Here is a 21,399-nt window from a genome sequence, read left to right as displayed (position 1 = left end):
ATATAAATAACATTACAGTCTACCTCACCCTCAGTCCATCCCTTTAAATTCTAATAACTTACATCGTTCTGCTTTTCATAGGTAAATAGTAAGTGCATAGGTTGCTATTATTCTGTAAAAAAAAATATTTTTCTCTTGACTATATTAAATACAGTTTTTGGTCATTAGCTAATACAATAAGGATTTTTTTTGAAATTTTATCAGCTAAAATAGTTATTATTATTTCACAGGAAAAAATAACACGATGTAGGACTTTTTCGTGGGAAAAGTAACATAAAATTTGAATAACCCTGTATGTAATGGTGACGATGCTTACCGTCGACGAAACAACGCCGTCGCACTACACACATACAACCGTATATTTATACACACACACAGAATCCCAACGCAAGTCGTAGTGTCATGTCCACCGCCGTCCGGAACGCACGCCCAGCGGTAACCGTCTCCTCAGCGTTCTTACCACCGTCGGCCGGTGCACCGCCGATGTATTCTAGTGGTGGTCCTTGTTGTATAAAATAATAATACTTGTTTTTTTTGCGCTAAAAAATTCGTGTACGATAATTTTTTTGTATGCGGTTGATTTTTTTATTTTATAATAAATAATCGTAACCCCGTGGCCCCAAATCGGGTCGTCAACCGGATGGAGCCTCGGTCCGGGCAACCGGCGGCCGCCGCCGTCGGATGCTTCTTGTTCTTCTTGCTCATCGCCTTGGCTTCGGGTAAGACACGACGACAATATATTTTACGCTTAGCAATTTTTTTTTTATACTCACACTATAATATATACCTCTGTGGTGTACTCGTACACGATGTAAAATTAGTTTTCATTACAAAAAAAAAAAAAATAGTGACGTTTGGAGTAAAAGGACAATGTTTATTTGTTCGACAAAAACATGTGAAAATTTAAAAAAATTTAAACTGTATTTAACATGTTGATTTACATGCAAAACCATGTAAAAATTCAAAAACGTATAGCTGTTTTCATTTTTAATACGTGTCATTCTTGGGATAAGGTTTTAGTACGTTCATCTCATTAATTTCAATTAATTGCTCTATGCCGTTTCATCTTGACAGTCATATACTAGGTATATCTATCTCTTAGTGGCTATAATCTTAGTTTGATTATTGTCTGTATTTTTTTTTTTTTTAATACCAATATAATAACACTTTAGAAGTGAGTGTTGTGCACTGAATAAGAAAGATGAATGGAAAACGGAAGTGGTTGAAAAGAAGATGATGAATTAAAATGAGATGGGTGAGTGGAGTGAACAGGTTAAACCAAATGAGGAATGAGAATATAAATGGAAATGTGAGAAAACCTATGGTTTGAGCGTGTTGAAATGGCTGGTCGAAAGTAAAATAATAAAACAAGTTAAAGATATCACAGTAGGAAGATTTAGAGGTAGAGATAATATGTGGTGATTAGATAAATAAGGATATGGAGGTATGAATAAACAAATTGCGAAAAATAGTGGTTTTTGGAATTAACGTATTATAAAATAAGAATATCGGTTACCCGTATTTTGTTTTGGTAACATTTCATATTTTTAAATTTCACAACGCCTTGTTTTTAGCACTCAAATAATTTAAGGAAATTAGTAGTATTCAATGTTATTATAAAACTCAAACAATTTTCGAACTATTGAAAGCTTACTGACATAATAAGACCTTTATTGTTAGTCTAACATTAAAAAAAAATTTGAAATCGTTTGATACCCATTCCCCAAATTGGTATATTACCACAATTTATACCCAAGTACCTAATAGTACTAAGATGGCTCAGATAAAAAGGTTGCAATCTGGTGCCTGTCAAAATATTGAACAAGTTACTAAGTTTGAAATGATACAAATTTATTTAAAATTTACATTAACTGTTGCCGTTGACCCGCCGCTGAGTATACTCAAGAACAGATTTTTCTTACCGACTACATTTGATGAACGTTCTAATTACAAAATACTGTAAACTATACAAAAGCAATTCGCTTAAAAATGGTTAAAAATTATTTTTCAAAATTTAAATTATGTACGGCAATACACAAAGTGAGAACACTTGTCCTACTCATACTTTTCCAAATAGCATTTATATAGTATAGGGTAATAATAATAGTCTTCTAGGGCGTCTAAAAATGTAAATAAGTCTCTGAAAAACGTATTCTTATTATGGTCTTGTTTCGTAAACATAAAGCGGCTTATGGTTAAAATAAAAATACACATGAAATTTAACGAGCGAAACGAGTAAAAACTTATCGATGATCAAAAAAAATAAATATTGTATAAAAAAGGTTTTAATATCTCTTTAAAAAAAAAACAATTAACTACACGTTTACCGAGGCCTACTAATATACAAATATAAATATTATGTTCGTGTAAACATTTTACAGATTTTATGATACGATTAGCCATACACCCGGGACTCGGTTCAGGGTTTATTATAATATTTTTAATTTGTTTTCGAAATTTTTTTAAACGGTTTTGTTTTATATCAAACCCGTTTATACCCGTTCGGGAAACAAAGTTTTTTTTAACTCGTTTAATTGTTTAACCGAGTCACGGGAAAATAAAACGCGTTTGTTCAGAACATCAGTATACATCAGCTAATGGATTGTTTAAAATATTAAAACTCTGGATGTAACGCAGTATTGACAAATTGTGTGTGTTTTTTAACCGACAAGTAAGTACTATCGTTGAGCGGTTGTTCTAGTGATGTTAGTTTAATGTAATTTCGTTTCTGTAAACAAATTATTACTAGACTAATATTGTCTTATTGAACCACGAATTCAATAGATTGAAGATAAGTTTTGGTAATAAATGTAAACCAAAAAAAAAAAAAAAAGAAACCACCATTGTAAAACCATTAACTTCTCGTCTTTTCGTATCAAAGTTAATCGAATTGGCGAACTACATGTATCGCAACTTTTAAACATTTGGATTCTCCCAACTATAATATTATGGTTTGTGCTACCAATGTAGTTCGACGATTAGGAAGTTATCACATCATTAAATTCGTATTAAGTTCATTTTAAGTACTCTCCGGCCGTAAGGACTTACAAGGTAACAACCCTTAATACCGTTCCCATGTGTATAACGTACCGTGTCCGGTTACTTAGTTTTTACATTAACCACGGTCCAGTTTATGATTCCCTCCTGCACAGCTTCTATAGGATTGTAATTGTAAAAATTAATTGACCTACCTATAACTTTGAAAGGATTTAGGCAATAAATTAAGACCAATGCAGAATTTAATTTTTGGATTGGGTTAAAGTGTATCGATAATGTGTGTATCATGTGTTAAATACAGTTTGTTATTTCACAAAATGTTGCATCACAACTATAATCGTTATCGATAGAATGAAAGACATTAGCCGATATGAGTTTTAACACCTTCTCATAGTCTCTACAAAATGTGGACTCGTTTTTTTTTCTTTCCTTCAATGTATTCCCATAAATCAATAATTACTATAAAAAAAAAGGGACAAAGATCTTAAATTAAGTACATTTCAAACTCGTTATTCCAATACAAATATATTATAATATTCATCCCAGGAAATAAAACCGTTATGTTTATTTAAATGAGCAACAATTTTCAAGATTTATTAGTAAATTTAAATGGTAAATAATAATGGTATATTCAATCCGTTTTTAACCCGTGTCACATTAGACCGTTTACAAATGATTTACGACCCGTTAGATGCAAATTTGTGCAATAAAATCGTGATAAAATATTAGTATCACTTTCTAAAGTCTTTTTTTTTATATGTATAAAAACTACAATACATTTAAGTACTAAAAAACTTGCCAAATTTCACACTAAATTACATTTGGTATGCATACATTTTAATTAAATATGTAATTACTTATTTTTATCGCTATTTTGTAGTATGTATGCTTCGGTAATTTATTATAAATAATTGTGTTTATTGAAAATTACAATTCCTTCAATAATACATTTATTCATTTTAAAATATTACTATTCCGACCATGAGTGTGCTTACCAGGTATTATTAAAATGTAAAACATCGAAACGCCATTTAAATTCAGATTTATATACATATCTCAATACAGTAGCTAGGTATAGGTAAATTTTATGTTAGTTAATCAGAATAGTTTTAAAAATTTGCTACACAGTGAGAGTCGCGAGACTATTATAACAGATTTATTTACAAAACGCATATCAAATCCTCTTGGCCTACACTGTACATTTATGTTATTATAAATATACAAAAATGTTATACAAAAATAAATTGATATTCAAATAATAAAAACCATGTTCGAACCATAAGGAACAATAATTCTGCGACTTGAATAAGCCTTCTTGAAATTGGTTATTGAATTAATTTACCTAAGCCTTTTTATTTTTTTCTTAAAGTTTCTTCTTAGGATAGAATATAATGGTTAACGGTTATTAATAAAACTATAGTGGTAGCTATGATAATGTCATCAGAGAAAAAACGTTTTTTTCACATTTATGTACTTATTATTCCACAAAACGAAATCGCCTCGAATCATAATATGATTTTAATGAAGCACTAAAGATATGTACTTACGATAAAGGAACAAGTGGATTTATTTAATGTTTTCTCTTGGTGGGGTGAATGGTAAACGTTATTGAGTTTAAAAGAAAATATAGGCATCGTAATAATAAAATTCGAGAAGGGATATTACCGACCGATAAGGGGTGTTACAAGGTAGAAATTGCATCACTTAAGTTCAAGCCGGTCGGAATAATCGTTTTCGAAGAAATCTCCGAAGAATAGTGTGTAAATGTTTGTGCTGTAGGCGGAATGCTGCTAAACTTTGAACTGTTTCGTTAAAACTAAAAAGTTAGTATTATTACTTTGTATTTTTGTAATCAAAATATGATTCTGTCGTTAGCGCTGAAGATGACATTGTTGCCGAAGTACATATACGAATAGAGTGTATTATTTTTATGGTTAAGAGTTTAAATATTAATTTCTTTACTATATAAATATATATAACCACAAGTTGCTAAAGTTTTTTCTAGGCGAGGTATGCGTAGCAATAACAATATTTTATGACTATAAAGATTAGATTGCAATCATCGGATAGTTTAATTTATAAATAATATACATCATGAAAAAGCAATAAAATTAATATGACACTCTGTATGAAAATTATCGGTTTTGTCGATATAAACCAATGCTGACAAACACTTACTGAACATTGGAGCGGATCAATAATAATATTATTAATGTTGGTTAACTGCTATTTATGCCTGGCATTGGCTCAAATGACATAAAAAACGAAACGATCATTTTCCTCTCTTCTTGATTGATTTCGCAAGCGTTTTGTCGGCTCGCTTTTGGTTCGCACAGTAATAATAATTGTTACATAAACTCATTTTCCGATTGGTATTCAGCCAAGAACACGCTCCTGCGATCGATTGCCATTAGTATTAATAATATTATTACACTCTATCAGACCCAGCGCAGCCAGTGCACCTGAGCATTCTCCGAGTATCCGCCCAAATGGGTAATTACCGGAAACGCCACCGTGTTATTCATTCAACGATGGTGCAATGTTAAAGATGTTCATCGTCCGACACAACGTCTAGCAGGGCCGGACTAAACTTCTTTATATGTGCCCATTCCCACACGATTCGACCGGTGCAATAATTATTTTAAGGTGAAAATACTCGGAGGGTGGTATTTCTTCGGTTTTTTTTTTTAATACCACCGCCGTAATTGGATGTCTATATACATAGATTTCCCGTACACCCATACCAATCCACTGCTGGCGGCACCCTAATAAAGTTTGTTGGCTTTTAAACGGAGGGGAACAAATCTGATTTATTTGACGTTGTTCGGCGGACTATATACCGTATAGTAATAAATATAATACATTTTTTTATCACGAATCGGTCAATTGCAAAAACAGCGCGCCATCGGTCCTACGTCGTTTTTTTTAACGTCATGTACCTATTTTTTTTTTTTTTTTACTTGTAATAATATATATCTATCTATATACGTGGGTGTTTTCGGATGACATTAGAATTACACCGAACGTCGGCTTGTTTCGTTTGCAATAATTCATACGTTGAATAATGACAATTCCCTTTACTCGATTTGCGAATGAATAACGATATGAAATTGGGAAATTATTTTTAACGCGCTGTCGTGGCAAAAAAAAATAAAATAAAAGGACACCTAACAAATTGCTACGTGCGTCAAACTAATCCCGAGCTTATTTAGTATTTAAAAAAAAAATGTGATAAAACGCAATTGCCGAGTACCTATTTTGGAACATATAAACATTATTTTTTCGAATAAAAACTACAACCCATTCACAGATTCTGTTTTCGAGGGGCTAGTGGATGGGAGGGGGGGGGTGGTGGTGTGCTTCAAATCAAAATTAACTCTGAAAGTTCATTATAATAATGTAGGCAATCATACAATTTTAAAATGAATACAATATTATTTAAAATTCTAAACGGATTCGTTAACGATCAACCGATCTTGAAGTGAAAATAATTTCGTTAGCTTTTGGCGGCATTTTTTTTTTGTGTAATGTAAATATGGATTTGTGACACATCTTATTATACCATCGAGATTTCACGAGTTCAATGCGAATAACATTTTTCGAAGAGAACTACAAAGCGTAAGTGCACCTATCGCACGCAGGGCGCGTTTATTTCTCTCAAAACCAAATCACTCCCTCGACTTTTGTCGGAAGTATTATCGCCGCGCAAAGGGTAAAAAAGGGTTAGCCGAATAAATTGTATATAAGTGCGCCCACGAGCAGTGTAGTAAAAATATATAATACACCTTTACTTTCTAGTTTGAATAGTTGATTTCCTTTAGAATGTTCCATCATATTATTACAATGATGTGTTCTCGTCGAACTGTTATACAAATATTGTCTAAACTAAGATTTTCCGGGAGCCTGTAAAAAAGCATCCGTTGTAAGTTTCCCCGCCTCGATATAGATGACAAATCATTTTTCTTAATACACCGTCATCGTCGTTAAACTTTTTTACACGCACTTAAACGGGCAGATTTAGTTTGAATTACATAACTACTTAGATAACTCTCATAACGTATTCTATTATGGCTAACGATTTAAACGGCAGATGGAAGTTTATAAAGTTTAAATATGAAAGTTTAAATTACTTTTTAATAAAATTATCACGGTGAAGCGAATATTAATATGTTTGCAACGCGGAAACTCGAGTCGTCGTTCATGTAAGCCTAGGGCTCTCGGTGAATTAGCTTGCGGCTGTAATCTCTGTACCGCGCATACGTCGCTGAGCGATCACTGTGCACTGTAAAATTGTTTGTTTATAATTGAAATCTGCTTGAATATAAATTTAATTGTACATATGTCATAAACAATTACTATACTTGCTACGAGGGGTATTAGTCTAAAGCGAATCGCCGCTTAAGTTAATACTATTACCTATCGCGAGCAATTGTCTATTGCATAACGCGCATATTAAACCATTGTTAACGTGTTTCAGTTAAGCATTCTACGATAAAATCCTTTTTGTAAGTTTTAAACATTTTGCAATAATTAATTCGTGCTAACTCGACATTTTAAGACAGTAGTTAATTAAAAAGTACTAGTTATTTTCTCGGCTCCGAAGGAAAGCATCCAGCTCCAGCGAAAATAGCTACACGACATTTGTTGTATCCAGTCCAATAACATATTATATCCATGTTTAAAATGAAAACGAAACTCTAGCGTTTAAACTGCAAGCAGTTTATTTAGACCATTTCCTTTTAGCGAAAATGAAATGTAATACGTTTTATTAATTAAACTTATGTAACACAATACGAAACGTTTATCCTCTGGCGAATAAAAATCTTGTAATATTATTATTAACCGGTCCCAGCTTTGGATGCTAGATAATCCTCGGCAATTGAATACTTTCGAGTGCAGACAACAACAATTCGGTATATTGCACAAGTTTATTTTATCGTCCAAGTTTTACATCCACCATAATATAAAAATATATAATATAGTAGTGACAGTTAAACGCCCCGCCGGTTAGCGCCATTCAAAAGTCGTGTCTGTGACTTATTGGGCTCGAAAACGAGTAAATTGTTATTAAATATATTTTTTTTTTTATTTACGACCGCCGATGGATTTATTTAACATCAAGGCGGCAGTTTGTTTATCGTCCACATGGAATCGACCGTGTAAAAACTTTGTAACAAATATATTTTCACAAACAAACTCGGCCCGGAAGGAACACATATAATATCGAACTTGGCGTATCACCGCTATATGCGGGCTATTATGTAGTCGAAACACGTGTGGGAAAAAAATAGGTACTGAACGCGCAAAAAGTTATTTTCTTTATCTCCAAATCGGTTAATTCTATCGACTAACCATGGCCGCCAAGACAGTACAACAATATAGTATTGTAGCGTTCGGTTTCCAGGTCGTCCTATGCTTTATATGCATAATATATATACGGCAGATTTCTAGACGGTTTCACTTGTTTATTGCGTTAAGCCCCGGTACTGTTTGCCGACGTCGAAACTGCTGCCAAAGTAGACTTAAAGTTTTGATAATAACGTTTGACGATCGGTGGAGCGACAGAAAGTTTTATCGAAGACCTCTTTGAAGTCACAGCTCATAAAGCACGTGATCCGTGTCCGACGGAGCTCGGTGCGCCGTACGGTAAGACCCGGCAAAGCTTTAGACAAAACTGCTCGCTTTCTCTCTCTCTATAAATATATATATTTTGACACCTATGAATTGATTTATTATATAGGCTTTTTACGGATACACCGGTCGGCTAACGCAGTAATGAATAGCCGGGAAACATAATGATAGCGTCTGCGATTACGCGGTACCCAATTTCGCAATATTCAATATACGGAAAGTACAATGGCCCCCCGGGAGTTCATACATTATATGGGATTTCAATCGCATTTATAAAGCTCAAAGAACGACAGTTTTATAAGGCCACACTCGACTACATTGGTTTAATGCCATTTATTCTGTGTCGCGTGTACAAGACGGGCGGCGGCGTGCAATGCCCTCTCCTGTTTATACTACCGTCCTCTTTGCAGGTCTCGAGCATCCGACCGGAGAATAAAGAAAAAAAAAAAAATTCCCAATGCATTGTCCGTTGGGGCTTCGTTCAACTCCTCGGTGTTTTCTTCCGCCCGACCGAGTCCACGCCGCAACCATCATTTCCATATAATATCCGAGACAAAACGTTTCTTTTTTTTTTGTCGGTCCATTATCGATCCGGTCGTCGGTTTCTTTTTTTCGCCTCCCCGCTAATTTGCAAAAGTGTAAAAGTAAATAAAACCGAAAGCGCCGCTTTTAATTCCTTATCCGTTTTCGGTCGGCGACAGTTTTCCATTTTAGAACCGACCGACGTGGGCGGGCGTCGGAGAGGTCGGTAAACGCGGCGACGGCTTAGCGCGCGGTTTAGTCTCGGAGAAAAAAAACAGTAGATAAGGATGACACGCCGCGTGCCACCCTAAGGAGGTTATTACACACAATGTATATTACACCCACCGGCTCGTGGACCGGAGATTAACGGATCTCTGCCGGAGAAAATGGCGCGCCGGGATGAATGCGAATCCATTTCACCGCTGCGGCTCAGATATGCGGAATGATAAGAAAAAAGACAGCACCCGGGCAAGAGCTTGCTGCTGCGACGCGCTTAAGGGATCTTTAACCCTGGCCGTCTTGATCATTTTTCTCAACAAAAAGCACTATGGCGAAAATATACACCACGGTCATTTACATTTTTTGAACACGCACACTGTCTACTGTAATGCCGGCCCGGTCGTTTACCCGCCAACAGCGCAGCATCGTCTACGCGGCTGAACCCTGCGGATTTTGTTTTGCACGCGATAATGTTAATTTTCTATTATCCATACAATTATTATTGTGCACGTGCCCCCCCCCACCTCCCCGACCGTTCGGCGAGTATTATACCCATACACGTCTTCACACAGCAAGAAGGTCGGCAGAAATTCATAAACGTTACCACCGCCACGACCGCACTGAGATCCATCGCCACCGTTTGCGGTCGTTTATTCGGAGCTTAGGGTCGCGGTTTGTTCGAAACAAACCACCCAGATCCGTTCGACCAGACCGACGGCATGCTATTTCCAAGTTATGCATTAACGTGGGTTTTTCCAAAGGTTTAACGGTGAAATATAATTGTAACACGTGTGCGTACACGCTAAATAATTACTCGTGTGTATGCATGTGTTAATTAATTGTAATGTCCGACCCGAATGGGAATGGTTAAAAACGCAAACGCGGTGCTCCGAGTTGAAATTATTAATTTTGGTTGTTTACGTTACACGCGGATGTGTTAACGCAGAAAAAATAAACTAGAAACGACAATTATTGTTGGGAAAATATCGCACATTCCACTTCCTAGTCAAAACGTATTTTATTATTATAAATTAGTTATTTTTTGTTTTGTTTGTTACTTGTTACTCCCTGAATCTTAAACTCTGTAATCGCATATAATACAGTTGTCTCTATAGCGGATTATATTATATTAGTCCATTGCTTCAAATGCCATTGATACATAAGCGTTGGTGCTGATTACAATAATCTTCAAGCACAATATTCAGTTAACGGTATTATATTACCTTTTTCAATAAACTCTGACGATTGAATCACTTTATTGATTTATACCAAACGTTTGAGTTAAATTCAGTAATCAAATTTATTTCCAGAACTACTGTTGGCTAGTTCAATCTACACGATCTCAATAGACGATTTTCGACGACGGTTGTTTACTTCACTAGACTACAGCTAAGTGATTTTCTGTCGTTGCAATCACTTTCCAGTCAGCGTCAGCGCGTATCCTTGCTAATTCAATTACTTTAGCTAAATAAGTCAACATCAAATCAAGCGTTTCCGTAATGTTTTATGTGTATCGGTATATCATGATACGCACTTTCAGTAATTCCGATACTCGTTGATGGAAAACAATTGTAAAGTAAAAAGAGTAAACAATTGAATTAAGTGCAAAACTTCAATCTGGACGTATCAACGAATAACTAATGGTATTATCAGTTTACTTGTTGTCTTAAAAATCAGTTTACAATTAATTGGAGATAAAAAATTTGATTAAAACTTTATATTTACATCCAATTTCGCAGTTTTCCCTGATGATAAATGATTACACTGACCTTATACAGTTAAGCCCAACGGAGTGACCTGATACACCATCTTTATTTTTAAAAACATATTTACGGCCAAATGTTTTTTTTCTTTTTGTCGTATATCAATGCTTTAAGTGTTCACGTACCGCTTTAGTTAAGTGACGTGATTTTCTCCTCCGTAACTTATCTCGAAAATATATTCCCGGTATTCCATCCGTTTCCTGTTGCTCCAGGTAGGTCTTTTGCAACTAAGTGATTCAATTTTATGGGTATTTTGATGTGCAACTATCTACAGTAAATTCGAAACTATGACCATCAAGGGTCTCGTTATATTCTTCTGTCATGTTCGCTTTTCTTTAGACAACCTCTTTTTCTTTTCTTCCTTCTACAATTTATACTGATTTCATTTGGGTCCGGCAAGCGCACAAAGAGACAGCCCTTAAGTTTCTCTACGTTCTATATTAAATGCTGTATGTGACATTAACCTGCCATTATTGTTTGGTCCAATACGAGCGCGCGCCACCCTTGGTTTACTCAAACAACCGTAAGTTTGTCTGCAGCCAACACAGCCTTAATCACGGTTACTGTTTTATTAAATATAATATATTATTAAAACAATGTCTGTAGTTCAGTGATCTTCAGTAGTGTCAACAGACAATTATTTTGGTCTCACAACTTTGTAAAGTCTGATTTAACAATGCTATATTGGTTTGTTACGGACAGAGTTTATTACATGTAAACCGCCATTTGATTTCCTACATATTTTTTCGCACAATATTCTGGCTTCATACATTATATTATATAATGTGCGGATAAACTACATATTATGTGAAAAAAAAACAGTTACCGTTATGAGACTTCCGAGCACGTATACACTTATAGATTAAACATAAAATAATGTTACAAAAACTAAAGTGAATAATGCGATTAAAATAATATAACCGTAGCGTAAAAGTACTCGAGAAAATAAATTATTACAAATAGTTGAAAACATAAAAAAAACATTACTCGTTAAAAACTAAAAGAAACTTTTTTTGCCTACGTGATAACTCAAGCTAAAGCGTATAAAATAATACCGGTAAGAATTGTGTATGACTGGTATAAAAAGTTGCTTACATTAATTACAGTAGACTGACAGTAATATGAATTAACGTTCGTGTTTTAGTGTTTTCCGCGTAATGAAATTAATTTTCAATTTGGTAATTTATATTTGGCCCAGGCAATTCATTTTTGTCAACACTAAAGTCTTTATACAACATTTTGTATTGTGTAAATTACTGTGTTAAATGTTAATTTATGAGTATTCAATCTACCGTTTATTTGAATTAACTACTAAGTGAATTATATTATTAAAAACAAAAATGCTCTTTAATATTTAGTTTTATCGGTTTTTTTTTAATAAAACAATTTAAATGACACGTAGTTATAACGTAACACGTCTTGATTGGAATAATAAACTGTCTTGATAATAACTATTCTGGTTAGATAAATTGTTCCTAGTCATATTATTGTAAATTTGAAATAAAAGAACCTAATTTTACAAACTATATATGTATTTCTACATTCAATAGTTAAATTTTAAAACTTACTCTTACTCAAAAGTTTGAAAAATTCTCGAACGCTGTGTACAAATATATAAAAGTCTTACAATTCAATAACATTTGTTTTATAACTGTATTGGAAAAGTGTACGACTATAATTCTCAAAACAAATGTAAGGCTAATGAGTAATGCATAATACAAATATTCGGTATATTAAAAAAATTATATATTTTAGTCACAGATAAACGAAAGATGTTTGTACTTATTAATTTAAATTAGTTCTTTTAAAATTTTATCATCGAGTCCTCGGGTCGTTTAATAAAAAAAAAACTAAAAGCCAAAACAAATGAAAGAAGAAGAATAAAAATAGTATTTCACATTTATTTATGATACATAAACGAATGAGGATCGGCCGGAAGAAATTATATAAGTTGTTACTAGCTTGTCGGAAAAAGAACAATTTATTTTTGTATTATGAGCATGGATTGTTTTTGCCGGTTTTTATGAAGTATTGCGAAAACAGCAGAGCAGGATAAAACGTATATGGCGTTTTAATCCACTTCCATCCGGTTTAAAGCTGTTCTTTCGTTATTATTGAATTTGCACACGATTTTAACGTCGTCAATTCAAAGTCATAGTCCTTAATTTTATCCTTTTTTTTCTGGTTTTTTACAGAAGTTTTTGGCCTTACCGGCGTGCGAATTTGGAACCCGGAGGCCATTCGCGCCGGAGAAACGCTGCGTCTGTCTTGCGACTACGATTTACAAGGAGTGCCGTTGTATTCGATAAAATGGTACTTTGGCGACGAGGAGTTCTACAGGTACGTGCCCAAGGAATCGCCGCCAACCAGGGTATTTCCTTTGTCGAGCTCGACATCCGTTGACGTGAGTATACCTTCAAGTATTTGAAGGGTCCGGTGCAAGAACCGCTGCTATATCTCCATTTTTTTAAAAATAATTGTTCAGGACGGTCAAAAGAGAATCCATTGTCTCATTTACATTGGCGAAATAACATTTCCATAAACATTTTTCTATAAAAAAAAACAGTTTTTGATAAAAAGCGGATATAGCCGGTTCTTTCACCGGACCTTTCATTTGATAATGCCCCGAGGACAATATTTTATTGTTCCAAAGGGACTGCTTAGGACGTCACTAGATTATTTACCTAGCTCTGGTAGCAATTTTTTCTATCTGGTCGAGGTTAGCGTTTTGAGCGTATTAAGCGTTTTGATGGTCGATTCGATACTCGTAAAGAACACCAAAAGCAAGCCAACGATTTTTATTCTCCAAGAGTCAGTTGAAAATCAATACCGTTTAATATGATTTGTTGATTTTATTTTTTATCAAGTATATTGTTTTTCTAACGAATATTAACTTAGAGCATGTTATTAATATCAAAACCCTACATATCATAACCACAACACAAAAAAACGTCTAAGTAAATGACATGAAATTAGGGAGAGGGGAGAAACTAATAGGAGATATTATAATACTAATAAGAATGGTGATTAATAGGAACTAGCTGATTATCATATTGTATGTTTTATTATTTTAAAAGTATTCTAAAAGCTGTTTGTTTTTTCATAAATAATATATTTACTTCCTGTTCATCATTTTCTATCGTTTTACTAATTTATATTTTGACAACTTATATGTAATCAAAAATTGGCCTTTTAGCCTCCATAGAGAAACTAGTAAGCTTCACATAAAAAAATAATATTGATACGCTAGAAAATGACTTCTGCGAGTCATTTTTTATCAAACTTACACCACTGACAACGGCTACTGCCCATCCTTTGCATCTTAATAAATATCTTTTTCCGTTTCCCTCAATGTTAAGTTTTTTTTGTTTCAAAATGCATCCAATTAGTATCGGAAAAATGTAAATATTTTTTCAAAATTAGTAATTTAAATGTAAGTCTCTTATAAATCAATTTAGAATTCAATTTGAACTATAAATCTACTGTATTATTGACTTTCAAGAATTAATTTCAAACGTTATTTTATTAATGGCGATTTTCCATACAAAACATTTTCCTTATCAATTGAAATCGATACGTCTCTCGTATTTGTGAGCTTAAAGCTATTGCAGATTTGTCCCCATTCAAAGGATACAAGGTTTTTGTTGACTACAAAAGAGACCTCCCGGGCAGAGTTTTCGGAGAAACTCAATTACATTATGCTTTACACCGTTTCAACTTCAATCAGATATTCGATAATCATAATACATGCGGCGGTGTTAGGTATAGAGTATTATACTGTTGTATACATCAAAGTAAACCGTTAGTATCAATTATGCATACTATGTTTCATGTTTGCTTTGTTAACTATAAAAACAAAAGTTAATACCAAAATAACGCATTTGACTTAACAAAGTAAACTGTTTAGTATAAATAAACTCTAATTAGTTCAATTAAAAGAAAACAAAAGATATTCCTTGTTATATCTACATAAAATATAAATAGTTTTCTTATTACTGAGCAATAACCGCTATTTACATAATCAAAGACTTAATTTGTTCTGATATGAATTCTGAAATGTTGAAACTTAAAGAAACAAAAACTTAATATCCGAATATCATTTTTCAAAGTGTTTTAGAGCTTTAAATAATAGTGTCATATTATTTAAATGTATTTATTATTTATAGGTCTCATATTTGAAGTTATAATTTGTTTTTCATTTAAAATTAAAACCTACATATTATTTCTGAACCAATTTAGGATCTTCAGAATAACTAATTTTTTTTAAAAAAATTTAAGTAAAATGTTAACAGATTTGTTAATTTACACAAAACGCATAAAACGGCAAAAAAAACTATTGGGGAGTATTGGGAATTAGCGAAGAAAGCCTGTTATACTAATTATTTTCTTTTGTTTTCGCTGAAACGTTGTTGTAGACAATGTAATAATTTAAAAAACTTACAGAAGTATTGGAGAACGATATTATTTTTTTAATGACCAAGTGATTTAAAAAAAATATATACCAGAGCAATAACATTTTAAAAACCTCAGTTTTTAGTTATTAAAATAACAACAGTATATTTTTAATAAAACTCGTAAAAAATATTATACAATTTTAGTACTTAGCGGGAAATGTTTTCAAACTATTTTAACGACAATTTTGTATTGTTAAATCTTATTTTTTCAGAAAAACTCGTACAGTTGTTTCGAAAACATGTATTTTTTTGGTTTTTTTTTTCACTGTATGAGAAGCATTAAGAAATACTAAACGTCGGCACTCAACAATAATAATGATTTAATTATTTTTGTGAACGCAACGCGGTTTATTATTTTCGACTTTGACGTTATAATTTTATAATAGTCATTAAATCATAACGCGTTGCAATTGAATACAAAGGAATAGTATGGTCGCATATTATTATTATCAAACTGTTTGGGAGTTGCCGATCGAATGGTACAAAAAAAAACCCCCTCGCACATATAATATCACGATATCTTATACAGCCAGCAAAGTTTTGTCCCTCGGATGAATGTTTCTCAAGACACTGTAACAACCACAAAGTTTCTTCGCGTCATATAGACTCCCCCGGAGAATATTTATGTTCAGACCTTTTGGTTACTGTTGTTTCGGGTTATTTGTGATCTTTCGTTACGATTTATAAACCTCCGTTGGCCCGGGGGACCTTTAAATTGTTTTGTTTAATGCCGTTTGCAAAACATTGAAAAATACAATTGATAATATTATATAATGTCGGCGCATTACTTTTTTTCCCCGAGTCCTTTTCGTTATTAACTTCTATTATTACAGCAGAAATGTTTATGTGAAAAACCGCTGAATTCGGCGAAATACAAAAATAACTTTGTCAATATTTTAAAAAATTCGAAATGATATTATTTTAAGATTTCTTTTTCTACATAATATAGTACGACGTTGTGTGCATATACTTACCTAATAACTGTTTTACTTTGGAAAACTCCCATTTTACACCACCAGATCTGCTGTAATATATGTGAACGTATTGCACGTCTTAGCGAGTGCACTCGAAAACGTAATCAAAACTTGTGTTTAGTTTTCGAAACTTTTTATATGAGCTTACTAAGTAAACTTGCATCGTGCTATTTACAATGTTTTTTTTTTCAAAACCAGTACTGTTGATAGAATACTGAATACTTGCTGAGTCAACATATTAGAGTTTTCATACGAGTAGAGGAATAGGGGAATTTCAATTGATGCGCCACCTGATTTTACTCAAAATATAATTTAAGAAAGAGTTTACAGCAATCACATTAATGTATCACCCAAATGGTTCATTGCAGATATCTGAGTCGAACGACCACAAAGTCACGCTGACCAATCTCCCACGCGAAATGTCTGGCCACTACAAGTGTGAAGTGTCAGCCGACGGACCGCTGTTTCATACACAAATCAAAGAGTCCTACATTACCATCATCGGTGAGTGTTATTAAAATACATATTATATGTTAAATATACTCTTTCCCTCACAGCACAAACACTTTCTCGGGCAGTTTATGTTATAGAACCACCCATCAGGAAATTGCGACTGATAACTAAAGTATTACCAGAGTAGATTCTAAGGCCTAGTTTGGTCGCCTATGAGGAGGATTACCTTACACACTCGGCCACAGAATAAACAAAGGGGAATCTTAGAGTTTTTCAAAAATCGGTCAGACATATTGGGATTTAATGAGTGATGTCAGAACTCAGATATTTCCTTTTTTTTAATTTTTCTGTAATATATTTTCTGTTTTTTCTGTGATCCGGCTACTCGTCGCCCATTTAATGCATTCTCTGAACGGTGTACGACTTGCGATAAAGTACTTAACGGTAGATTGTGCTGTTAGGGGTTGGATATGTTTTACATCCAAGATTCGTTTTACAGTCCAGTTATTTTTTTATTTTTTTTTCAAATCACAGAAGAACCAAAATCTCCGCCAATCGTGTTTGCCGGCAAGCTCAAGTACAGCAAAGGCGAACCGGTCGTGATCAACTGCACGTCGTACTCGGCTTTTCCGGCCACCAACCTCACGTGGTACATCAACGATATCAAAGTAAGTGTAAACAACAGCCGCTTACAATAATATATTATACTACTCGAACACATTGCAGAGTGTTTAATATTCTCTGATGACACTCGTTTCTCCACGCGGAAACGACACGTTGTGGTACTCGTACTTGTTCCTATTGTGTTTTTTTTTTTTTTTTAAAGCTCCTCTTAAATTTCACTGCAATTGAAAGGGTTTGCCGTCGTGGGTTTTGAGTCAAGGATCAGGAAACGAACAAACAAACATAACGTTCGAGCGGTTTGTTATTAAAACGACGGCGGGGCTCTTATATTACTATTTGAGCGCTTCCTCTCTTATAAATAATGCGCATTGTGTGATTTACCTATATATATATATGAAACGGATTTACCCGTTTCTGTTTCACTGAATACGATTTGATATTAATACGGTTCCATTAATATTTACAAAAATGCGCACCTAAACGGTATCGTCGTATTTCAATATATATATGTACACCTCTCCTTTGAGTACATGTTTACCCAATCGATATTATCCCACAAGTCGGACCCGCTTTGTCTACATTAGAGCATATATCATTGTCTTCATCTTCAGCTTCGGTTGTTACCATGAAATCCAAATTATTTCCTCCTAGCACGCGACAGTTCAAACGTATGGGGCTTAAATCGTATTCGGATGATATTTAAACAGATTATACTTACTTTACACAACGTGTTACAAAGAACAATTGGACGATTGGTAGGAAATAGTTGTTGGCTTTTTAAGCTACATACACGTCATAGTTATTTAAATAGGTGATTTACTGATTGGAAAACTGATAAATAAAATAAAATGAACATGTTAGCGTATGATGAAAATTGAATAATAGAAATTTTCTAGTGATGTTTAGATAGCGAATTAGGTGACATAAAAGGACATATTGTGAATGACTAATACAATCATGCAGTACAATATATTAAACACACGAGTGTAAATTAAGAGTACAAACTATTAAATATCAATTTTTTTATTTTAAAAACCCTTACAAAATATAAAAGAAACCTTTGTTTCAATTATATTTTGTAGATTTGTTAGTCGTTAATTAGTTTCTATTAAAACAATATAATAATAAAAAAACGGCACGATTGCCGTGAGATCGGATGATATAAACTAGATACTTTTTCAAACAGTATAAATTAAAAATTATTAAGCTTAGCTTTATTCTTAATGTATTTCCAAGTAATTTAACTAAATCTAATAGCTGTATGAGTAGACACTTGAAAAGATTTATGTTACATTACAGTAAAAGAGTTACTTGCGGAGACAGTATAGATGTACAGTAGTCTTAATATAATAAAGCCAATTAAAACGCAGTACCAATAAGCCAAACACAAAACAAATTAAAAAGGAATACACTATGGAGATTAAATATTCATATCTTATGACAGGAAAGCAGATCTTACAGATTTCCTTATATTGGTTGTAATAGTCGTCCGTTAATCAAAAATCTTATGATAAGTTATTTCAGAGGACTCGGATAACTTTTCAAGAGGTCTTCTAATAATATCGACTTAATTTTTTTCTCCGTGATATTTAATCTTCTTACTGTGGAATCAATCGTCCAAACCACGTTCAACTTTCTCCCCGATTATCGTGCTCCAGCGTAATCCTTTATCCGATTTGTCCAAAAGCCTCCTAGATTTCTGGTTAGTTTTTTTTTCTATTTTTCTTCGATATTATTAGCGTGAAACACTCACTTTCACCCCAACCGGTGCTCAGTGACGTTTTGGGGGGGGCCATTGGGAAACTTGTGTCGCCTCTTCAGTACCTACATACCTATCTACTCTACACTCCATTGTTGTCGATCCGTTTGTGTCCTGACAACGGTAGCGCACACTTCAATGACGGATCTGCTTTATATCGTAGGTGACGAGCCAAACGAAATACTCCAAGATCGTGTCCTGGATCGTCCCGGAACCTGGCGGCATGGAGACCAGTAAATCTAGACTGGAGATCAAAGCTCGGCCGACGCTGTTCCCGAATGGCCGCATGCTCGTGCGATGCGAATCGAGTCAGTTCGCGTTGTACAAAAAGTATACGGTCACCGAACTCGCCGAAGATTCGCCCAAACTAGCGCAAATGATGAGCCCGTCGACCGTTCTAGGTAACGTACAGCTATTATTGTACCTAATTGGTAATTTACAACTGTACCTATGCATAGACATACTTAAAGCTAGTACACGTGATCAACAATAGATAACCTTCATCGGTTATGCGTATGAACAAAAAAAAACCGTAAAGAAACCCCATTATAGATCTCATCGTATCGAATAAAGCTCTTGAGACACGTCACGTTTGAAACAATCGAATTCCATTTGATGGTCGTTTTTTTATTGGTATTCTTTTTTTTGTTTTTTTTTTAGGAGGATCCCGAGCGAATTCAGCCAACAAGTTTGTCACCAACGTCGTATTCGCGTTGGTAGCCTGTTTGGCCAGCCGGATAGCGTCGTCTCTTTTTAGATAGCTTTAAAACACCATCAACAATATTATTATGACGACGATTACGATTGATACAATTTTACCATTATACGCAATAGCTAGACCCTAAAAAATGTATAATAACTACTAATGTTTGTTTTCCCTCATACCTATTAAGTAAAACTACTGTGTGACACGAAAACCCCTATTTCATACCGATACTGTATGTTGTGTTGAGTCTAGTCTTGAACGCATTGCAGTACTTACCGAAGTCTACGTTTCCGCACTTGGTGTAATATTGTCTTATTAGTAGAGTATAATATTATCATTTTGCTGATACTATTATTAGTTATTATAATATTTAGGTGTTATTATTTCAATAATATTCTAATATTGTATATTTTATGTTTACTGCTGAAATAAAACCCATGTATTGATGTTTTCTAACATGTTGTCTATTGTTTTTCAAACTACAATAATTCCCCCCCAAAAAAAACTTGTAGCTCGACTAATAACAATTATGATGAAAACTAATGAGTGCTTCCAAAGGTGAAGACGACGGCAGTTCGACACGAGCTGTCGATATGGCGCTAAACGATGGTTTGTCGAAGAGTCATTTTCTTACCGTTTCCTCTTCCATCCTCGGAACATCCGAAGGGGAAAGGCCATCATCCTGAATGGATTTTTGACAATAACGTATAGAGAATGTTGTGTAGAGTGCAGTGGTGGCAAGTAAATGATAATTAATCGTATTTAAACGGCGAAATTCGTAAGAAGTTGAACAGTGATATCCAAGTAGAACCAACTTGAAACGACAAAATGAAAAAAACATCGGGTTGATCGGAATTTTTACAACAATACTGGTGAAAGTATTACCTTATAATTATTATCAAAACATTTATTGTTAACTATTAAAGTTAGAATGATTAAGTTTATTTACTACGAAACTATAACACTTTTTAGGAAAATATGTTGTTTTTTTCTGGATATTTCGAAACCCAACATCTATTACGTTTTGTTCGAGTTTCAATCTTTCTACCATTCGAAAAAATATATATTTGTGTAACCTTCTAGGAAAATAAATCAATTGAACGCGGACAAAGGGCAGTTGGGCACTGCAACAGAAATGTAGTAAACCTATTACTGAGTCTTTCATTTGATTAAGTTTCGAATGCTTTTGCTTCATCGCCGCGTTAACGATTATATTTCCTATCCCAGATGGGCTCGGGTAGAGTTTTTGATTTGGTGGATTGAAATTAAAGTTGCTTGCCAACCGAATGCTGACCAA

General features: G+C 33.9%; 1 protein-coding gene across 1 annotated transcript; it reads left to right on the top strand.

Moving 5' to 3' along the window:
- The first annotated feature begins 397 nt into the window (after positions 1–397).
- Positions 398–20,533, top strand: LOC126842673 (uncharacterized). Its single transcript, XM_050579750.1, has 6 exons — positions 398–719; positions 13,328–13,536; positions 16,929–17,064; positions 17,548–17,681; positions 19,560–19,797; positions 20,057–20,533. Exons 1-6 carry the CDS (start codon positions 641–643, stop codon positions 20,155–20,157), a joined length of 897 nt encoding a protein of 298 aa, XP_050435707.1. The 5' UTR covers positions 398–640; the 3' UTR covers positions 20,158–20,533.
- Positions 20,534–21,399: the final 866 nt, after the last annotated feature.

The sequence above is a fragment of the Adelges cooleyi genome, unplaced genomic scaffold (assembly GCF_023614345.1).
Source record: "Adelges cooleyi isolate 19-005CV unplaced genomic scaffold, UGA_ACOO_1.1 ACOO_flye_CR_arks_rails_tigmint_CR_PRNA_574, whole genome shotgun sequence".
Taxonomy (NCBI): domain Eukaryota; kingdom Metazoa; phylum Arthropoda; class Insecta; order Hemiptera; family Adelgidae; genus Adelges; species Adelges cooleyi.
This window is presented reverse-complemented; position numbering and strand designations above follow the sequence as displayed.